This window comes from Lineus longissimus, chromosome 2, assembly GCF_910592395.1.
Source record: "Lineus longissimus chromosome 2, tnLinLong1.2, whole genome shotgun sequence".
Classification (NCBI taxonomy): Eukaryota; Metazoa; Nemertea; class Pilidiophora; order Heteronemertea; family Lineidae; genus Lineus; species Lineus longissimus.
Window position 1 is genome coordinate 15,386,913 of NC_088309.1, and position 9,293 is coordinate 15,396,205.

The following is a 9,293-nucleotide window of genomic DNA, read 5'->3' on the forward strand; positions in this document are numbered from 1 at the left end:
CCATCCACGGATAGCTGATGGAGATTCTCCATCAGCTATCCGTGGACGGCCCATGGACGGAACGTTCATGATTAATCACCATCAGCTATCCGTGGACGGAGACTTTTGCCTGTGTTGTTCAGCGTCTCCAAGGAATTCTATTTTTAGAGTCCAATGGGGGGGGGGGTGGGGGGCCTTCCCCCCAATGTACTGACTAAAACCTGTCACTTTCAGAGAACGGGGAGGGGGTTTGGGGGACTCATCCCCCAATGTACTGGCTAAATATGTCAGAAGGACGGGGGTTTGGGGGGCTTCCCCATGTCAAACAGTTGTGTGAGTTCACTAGAGCTTGCTCTTTACATATTATACCATATTATAGGGCCATTAAGACGGCAGGCGAAAAAAAACACATTCGAATCGGATCCGGATATGATCCGATCGAACCACATTCAGGTCTCAAAAATTGCGCGCATTTAGACGATCAGCGCAATGCGGTCTCATCTAGACGCATTTATGTAGATGTGGAACTCTCAAATACATTTTGCTTGTAGAGGTGTAAACAGTACGTTAGTGTGCGCCCAGGTAAAATGAATCCGGCTTCGGTATCCATTTGGGTTTAGACGACGCTTTTGATCCGGACGCATCCGGCTGCATTATCCAGATGGGACCACATTGATCCGGATCATTTTGCATTTAGACGCGAACAATTTAAACCACATTCGGACTCAATCAGATCGCATGCCGTGTGGCTTTTTTCCTGTCGTCTAAACGGCCCTATTGATCACTGACACTTTTTCAAGGTCGAAGGATAAAGAGTACTTGCACCCTTGTTTTTCTCTTCTTAAAGGACTATTGACATTATTAAGGGCAATATTACCCAGCAGTCGGCTGCCCAGTCACATCCGATTCTACAAAAGTAGTTTCCACCAACAAACTGCACAAAAAAATGAAAAATTCAAAATCTGTCTGAATTATCACGCTTTTCCGGTGTTGACTCCGATTTGGCCCGAGTTAGCTCTCCATGCGTCGACCCGTTCCACATGGAACGATGAACTAGTAAGGCTGGCGTTTCCTGGAGCCCTGGATCTACCTCTGACGTTTTTTCGGCGTCACGCTGATGGCGCTTGATTACCCCGCAACTGCGAAGATAAATTGAAATGACGTTGCAGGGTGTCTTGAACACGGATATCGGCATGCACTCACGTAGCGGGAAAGGTCTTTAGTGCAAGGACTTGCGCGTACTAGAAATTACGAATACCGCATTTTGCTACTATCTAAGAGCTGACACAAAATTGGAAAAGCATCAAACACGTTTAGAAAAATAGTTTACTAATGAACCAGAGGAAGACCCCAACATACTACAATAAAAAGCCGCCCATTCCTTTAACACATCAATGAGTGCTCTGACGCCTTAAATTTTACGGATCAGACGAGTTATTTTCAGAAGGCTGGACGATAGTAACGGAACATGTACATCCAAAGCCGAAGTCATTGAAAAGATCAAACTCCTCAGCCCCGGCCCCAACGCCACTGTACTGGCGTACCGGAGATGTACCTATATCAGTCACTTTTCGAACATTAATTGACACAACTGGCTCCTGCCTATAGTATCCATTTCAACATGTAGAAATGAAGAAAAGAATGAGAACGATTCACAAGTCAAACTCGAGCAAATCAATAATCTTCTAGTATATGAATGGAGACGGTGCGGCGATTACTTCGCTATGACACTTGAAATTCTTTGCAGTCGGTTTGTGCCAATAAAACGTGTCTCTTCATAATAACTTTGTCACTAACGCTGGCGCTAACTTAACTTGGCGTTATCTCCTTCAGTTAAGCTCTAAGACTTAACGTCAAGTTCAGTTAACGTCAGCGTTAATGACAAAACAGGTTTTGAGCAACTCGGCCCTGGCCACATTATACGATTCTCCACGTTGCGGCCCGACAGTCTCGTCATCCGGGCAGTCTTGAGTGTTAACACTATACGATTTTATCAGCCAACTGAAACAGGGATTTTGCGCCAAAGCTCAATGAGACGGTCTTCACGTTCATGGGTCCAGAAGTCTGCAATGATTACTGTAATTATGTGACGAAATTAAATGCTCCGATTGGATATCGCAGGTAAATCGTGTCGCAACCCTTCCCAGACTTCGCGTCACAAGGATATTCGCACTATACATGACTGGCTATATATATACGACTCAGTCTCATGAGACTGGACCAATTCAGTCTTGTAATACTGCGTCATGCGACCGCTGACGACTGCCTACGACAGGTCGTAGAATTGTCCACATTATCCGACCCGATTGGCCGACAGAGTCTTTAGTAATCGCGTCGAGCTCGAGTCGTATAATGTGGCAAGGCCTTAACGCTGGCGCAATCAAACCAATGAACCACAGTAAGTTCAACCAGCGAACGATCCGGCAGTCGATCGACGAGCAGTCAGTTATCTGCAGGTGCCGATCTATACGCTCGCAAGATGTCTTCTTGGTGGCCATTATGGATTTCACAATGTATGTGATTATACATGTGTATTACTAATATTATAAAACCTTGTATAAAGGCTTATCAGAACCAGCCTCCTTCGGTAGAATCAAATATATATTCTCATGAAGACTCGATCATCGTCTCCAACTGAGGAAAGAACCAAAACGAAGACATAGATGCTTAAGAGTTTGAGCTCCGCACCCGGCTGTTCAATCCGATTTAGCAGTTAGGTTAGCGCTTAGTCCTAATACTGCTAACGATTTAAATTTAATGAAGGAGATAACGCTTAGTTGAGCTAACACTGGCTTTTGTCTCTAACGAGGATTAACTGGGTCGGTGACCTATATAACAAGTGCATGGACAGGTGCGAGATTTTGCGCCATCCTCCGTCCCGGTCACCCGTCTCACGATTCATGTCTGTATCGAGCGTCTCCCATCCTGATTAACAAGTGTTGCCTATATCTCAGCTCATTTTGAAGATATTTAAATCGATGAGATGTAAAACCTCGGTGGTCGAGATAGGTATGATGTCCCTGCATACAACCATCAAAACAGACAGCTATTTTAGGAAAGAATCAAGTAGACGTTGCCTTTATGTTTCCATTTTTTATTATTTTTCGATGGTCTCGGAAACAAATAGCATTCTCTTCCTCTTATTTTTCCAGTTATCCAGTCATCTGCCTTCCTCCTCAGATTCATGTGCTTGGCAGATCTGACTTTTCCACGGGAAGACTTGCATTGTCCTTTCCATTTTGTCTGCAATTAAAGGAGCGCATTTCGTAAGGTTAGAGACACAAGGGTCAGACCGCGTGCAATAAAGTTCCCTTTAAAAGGAGCTCCTCGCCTTGGCCCAGAGGATGCTATTGAAGCTCATATCACCATACATTTCTCTGCTCCAGCCTAAAGCAATTTCCATGATTCATCCAAAATTAACGGTGTCGGAATAAAAGAATCCAATCCCACACTACACCACAGATCACTATATATACATGCCATCATCTGCATGTGTAATGGATACGTAGTATTATTGGTTTAAAGGTAGGCAATGGACTTATTGGGATAAAATGGGTGGAGGGGGGGGGGGGTAGTATACCATGCATATTTTACTTCAAAGGGGGACTAGTTGGTCTTCGGGAGACTAATATGCACAGTCAGGGGACTTCGTCGTGTTTGATTAAGCAACAAATGTATTCCTCGTACAACGACTCAATAATAGTTCCAATGTTCTGTGAGATAACATCATGCACGTAGAAATAAGAGCTCCCCCCTCGACTGACAAACACACACCCACTGACAACACCCATAAAATAATGGAAGGTATTCCAGTGTACATTTATGCGATCTCGGTTACAACATTTGCAACAAGAATACAAAGTCAACGCAAACGATTTTATCAAAACTCAAACTGTTTTGCATAGTGAGAATACTATATTATATCATGGCACACCGCAGTACTATCTACCTGTTCGCTGAAAATTGGAAAAGTTTCAGAAATTTTAGAAACATTCCTGAGATGGGACGGTCAGCCATATGGTATTACGTGTATTGCTCAACAACGCATGTTCATCTTTCGCGCTGACTTTTATATCTTGTTGCAAATGTGGTAACCGAGATCGCATAAATGTACACTGGAATACCTTCCATTCTTTTACGCGTGGTGTCAGTGGGGGAGTGTTTGTCAGTCTTGGGATGTTGAGCTCTTATTTCCACGTGCCTGTGGTGAGATAGGAGAGACCCCTGTCGGCGAGATCGTGTAATTCAAGCCGCCCTACCTGGCTCATGCCGGGAAGATGATAGCAGTCGCCGTAAAGACAATTCGAGCAGCCCATGATATGCACCTTAAAAAAGATGTTAACAAAGTGCGCCCTCTATGTACAAATCAGCTTAGCTCACAAACAGGCATGTACAGCGTGTATCCCGGTGCAATCTGCTCTTTGATTTTAACTTTTGGACGAATAGATTGTCTTTCCTTCCTTCAGAAGAAATTTCCAACCTACCTTGGAACTCACTTTAAGACCAGTTCCACGTAAGTCGATTTTGAAGTCTCCGTTCCATATTGGGTGGGATGAGGCCGCCATTCCATATGCAGGCAACATTCTTTCATGGCTGGAAAACCGTTCTATTTTGAAAAAATTGGGTTTCTTGCCGTTTCGTATGACTTTTATCTACACACATGAAAGAAAATATGACAATAAAGATTATGGCTCCGGTTCAGCTGCATTGCACCGGTAAGGAAGTAGAAAATAGGACATATAGGGCATTTCAGACTTCTACATCGGGCTTATCTTATAGAGCATACAAGATCATTCCCCTTCCCGACTGGTGGCCGGTCAATCTCCAATTAAGACAACTCCGGCGCTCAAGTGTTAACAAAATGAGAAAAATCGCACTTTTTGACATAACCAACCACACTAATGGAGCGAATTCATTTCACACCCTCTAAGAAAACGACACACATGACACATCCGACTGCGAGGTCGTGTAGAGCTGATATTAAAATGGATGGTTTATTGACGGTTGGCGTTGCAGATGTCAGTTTTTCACTCATTAATAAATAACGGAAGCAAACCAGCGCATACTTTCCCATCATTTGATACCCGGATTTGGATCTTTTTAAATGTGACCTTGGTGCCGAAGTCCCATGTCCCGCCATTGTGATGACGCTTCTCGAACTCTGACCAGTTCTTTTTTTTTAATGTAACGAATGTCCTGAGCTTAGAACAATAGACATTCAATAGTTTACCCCAGCTTCCCAGCGGATAAATAACGTTGTTCCCGGTCTTCCATTTGCGTTTAGATCTACTGATATCTTTGCATGATTTTGGCAACTTGAATCCGCGAAATGTGTAAGGGTTGCAGTGCCTTCTACGAGGCTTGTGTGGGTTGCCCTGTGGGTAAACTACGTAGTTCCCGAGCACAGCTTTTTTGTTCCTCTTTCGAATATCTTCACACGACTTCGGCAACTCCTGAAGCCCATTCGGGCGGTAAACATTGCATCTTCGATCTCGACGTGTGATTTTGGACAACGATTTCGGCCCTCGGTATCTTTTGAACTCGCAGCGGAAAATTCCGTATTGAATATAGCAAATGCTCATGAATGTCTTCAATGGGCCGGCAAGTCCCAAGTTTAGATAAGTTACGGCGCAGAGTAGGCGACTTCGGACATAAAAGCGCTGATGTTCTTTGTCGTCGTGGTGGAGGCGTATGCGATGCCCAAGGCATGCAAGGCCAAAGCCAAGTAAAGGAGGGTAACCAACTGCTCCGATCGCCATCATGAATTATTCAAATATTTAAAAGCTTGATCCGAAAGTGATCTGACAAAAAACGAAATCAAGAGAGCCGACGGCCACTGCAAAATATTTAAATTCACTCCAGACAACATCAGTGTTGAAAGATACCACAGCATGCAAAAGTGTCATCTTTGGCTCTTAGCGTTCAAAATTTGTCGGAAAGAACCGGTAAAATAGAAACTAATCAGATTTAAAGAGAGTACTCTTGACAAACACCAATCCATAATCTTTGGGCGGTGTGCAGCCGTCTGATCGGGTGGATAGTCTGGATGACACAGCCTGAACAACATCCAATAGAGAAAGCCGGTGACTGTTGAACATGAGCCGATGTAACAGCCACACGTGAACCTGTTCAAGGTTAAAATACCGGTAAAGTTGGTCAGAAATGAGCCGCCTCCTACAAACCGGTCGTACATCTTGTGCATATTGCATACCATTACAATTTTTAACAACGGAATCACCCTGTTTCATGAAAATGGGCAAAGATGCCGTATGAATGGTTGGCAGAACAAGATTGAAATCATCTTGACCAACAAGGCTCCGAGGTCGAAACGTCTCTTCAACGATTTCTCAAGATGTCCTAGAGATTTCGCATGGACAGTGTTAAGCGCGGTTTTAGTCGCTGCAACCTGCGACTGAGCCATATCAACATGACGAGTGACGAGTGACGAGTGACGAGTGATTGCAATTTAACTAATCGCAGGTCGCATTTGAAGTCAGTCACGTTGTCATGTTTCAGTCGCAGGTCGTATTGACACAAATTGTTCGTTTGCGCGCGCGGCACTTAAGTTGACGTTAGTTTAGTACTATACTTTTCTATAATCCTGACTCCACGACTGATAAGTGGATCGAATGGGGAAGCGGCTATCCTTTGATGAACGGCAAATATGGCCGAGAAGCTAAAACTCGAGTCGAGGAGCACCACATGCGAGACAGTCATCGCGTTCGTTTCAATCGACAGAGACATAATAAATCGCCGAGTATTGTCACTTTATTGTTAGAGTTACACAATGGTTCCAAATGCATAACAAAGCCATCGGGACAAAGTTAAATGAAACGAATAATTATGGCAATTGACGCTCCAGGCAACAGAACCTTAACAAAACGACAGATACGAAACGAACAGTTCAAATAATTCCAATATGAAATAATCACGATTCTTTATGTTAGCCATTTTGCACGTAAAAACGCAGTGAAAAAAGATTGAACCTTTGTTTAATTTTGAATAAGTCTAGCTTGTATACCATAATATTGATCTCGGACACTTTTTCAAAGTCGAAGGATAAAGATTAATTGCAACCTTGTTCATGGAATGGGCGGCTTTTATTGCAGTATGTTTGTTCATCCTCATCCTTTGTTCATCAGTAAACTCTTTTTCTAGACGTGTTTGATGCCTTTCCAATTTTGTTTCAACTCTTAGATAGTAGAAAAGGCGTTTCGTTATTTCTAGTACGCACAAGTCCTGACTCGAAAGACCTTTCCCGCCACGTGACTGCACGCCGAGATCCGAGTTCACGTTACCCCGCTTTTACGACGCAACGTCATTTTAATTATCGTCGCAGTAGCGGGGGTAATAAAGACGTCACAGGATAGATGCATGGGTCCTGGAAACGCTTTAGGTCTCGTAAGGGAGTTTTTCCCGAATGTACGCGATGATGACGTGATCCGTAAACCTGGCAACTTGAATCCGCGAAATGTGAAAGGGTTGCAGTGCCTTCTACGAGGCTTGTGCGGGTTGCCCTGTGGGCAAACTACGTAGTTCCCAAGTATAGCTTTTCTGTTCCTCTTTCGAATGTCTTCGCATGACTTCGGCAACTCGTGAAGCCCATTCAAGCGGTCAACATTGCATCTTCGATCTCGACGTGTGCTTTTGGATAACGATTTCTGCCCTTGGTATCTTTTGAAGTGGCAGCAGAAAATTCCATATTGACAAAGACGGATTAGTTTTTTAAAAACCTTTAACTTAAAAACCAGAAATATAGCCTTTCTTTCGGGAGCTGTAGATCAAGCACCAGTATACCGATTCAGACGATTCTTGTACCACTGAGCTGCATTGTCTTCTTAGTCTTTCAGTTAAGCAATTCATCATCATGTTGCATTGTATGTACAGCTGTTTTTACAACTGAGCCCAATCTTGAGGCAATGGTTATGTTGTGTTATTTTATCCCCCTATGTGCCGCTAGTGTACAAACACATGAATTAGTAATAAGTGTTGCCATGGCAGAGCAAAGGCCAATCCAGTGGGTGGGTAGTAATATGGAAATTAGCAATAGTAGCTAACAGTGTTTAAAAGTAGAATCTACTTTGATTAGTTTCCTTTTGTACTTCTCAACAACAAGGTTACAGGTAATACATCAAAACTTTTCAGTGTGTGCATGTAGTATTCGGTGGATAAGACCCCATTGATTCAGGTGTGTCCGTTTGAAATTGATCATGACCGTGAACTATCTGTCATCCCGTTATCATTTCAGGACAGGTAACCATTGAAATGTGATGTTGGTTGGAACAGTGACAGAACATTCCTTTCAATTGGATTGTTAGAACTGTCAAAAGTCTACCAAAACCTAAAATATGAAATGAAATAAAGATTGCTGCTTGCTAACTTATCAAAGATATCTGGGGTCAGTAACAAATATTGAATAAATGAAACAGTCTTTCAGGTTGACAAATCTTCCTTATCATGAGAAACAAAAGAATATTTTGGTGAAATGAATAGGCAAACCTGTTGGCTTTTCTCTGCCCAAAACCTTATCAGTGCGTGAATAAGGGTCATTGCTAGTACAAGCTGGCATTTTGCAGAAAAAAATCACCTAAATGTAGGTACATGTACTGTATAAGTAAATGGTGATTTTATTTGCAGCTTTTAAAAAATTTTCCGATGGGCTTAATCATGAGGTTTTGAAAGGAATAAGTTTTGTGCCCACCTTTAACTAAAGGCCAATGTACAGACATGGGCATAGGCCTACAAATTTATATGTTAAAGCATATGACAAATATGTGGCCTTTCCAGGAATTTTACTAGATAATGCTGAAGTATGGTGATTTAACAGCCAGCATGGCCACGAACAGCGATGTAAGAGCTTGGTGAAATGACATGTTATTCATATTACATGACTTTTCCATTCATCGATAGTTTGCAAAGCTTTATGCCACATCTATAGCTAATTAGGCCTACCAGCAATCTCACAGCAGGTTGGTTGGAGGAGTCATGTGTGTTGGTTTAGTGGTATATATGCAAATCATTCTATGCGCGCTCTATAGGAATATTTTGGCACATTGTACTTCTCATGACCATCACACTCACTCATGACAGGCAGTTTTGGCCAAAAACAGATGTGCATATAATGTCTTCTGGTGATAGAATTTTTTGACTTATGTTTAAATTGCCCTGTTCGGCTGTAAGGGGAGCGCATTAGCGTCATTTTGAGACCCTAACCATTACTGTCCTCCAAAAACTGCGACCACCAAAATTGAGGAAATCCAAGTTAGAGGTTTTTTTCAACGAATCCGTCTTTGGTATTGAATATAGCAAATGCT

The 9,293-nt window shown here is 42.7% G+C and overlaps 1 protein-coding gene across 2 annotated transcripts; it reads right to left on the reverse strand.

The window, feature by feature from the left end:
• Positions 1 to 334: 334 nt before the first annotated feature.
• Positions 335 to 6,694, reverse strand: LOC135483697 (uncharacterized). Of its 2 annotated transcripts, none has more exons than XM_064764694.1 (4): positions 6,569 to 6,694; positions 5,046 to 5,780; positions 4,464 to 4,631; positions 335 to 3,222 (listed from the first exon to the last, which is right to left on the reverse strand). In XM_064764694.1, exons 2-4 carry the CDS (start codon positions 5,739 to 5,741, stop codon positions 3,031 to 3,033), a joined length of 1,056 nt encoding a protein of 351 aa, XP_064620764.1. In that variant the 5' UTR covers positions 5,742 to 5,780; positions 6,569 to 6,694; the 3' UTR covers positions 335 to 3,030. The 2 variants fall into 2 exon arrangements, with proteins under 2 accessions (XP_064620764.1, XP_064620763.1); XM_064764693.1 differs by having other exon boundaries at positions 5,046 to 6,336.
• Between the last annotated feature and the right edge of the window lie 2,599 nt (positions 6,695 to 9,293).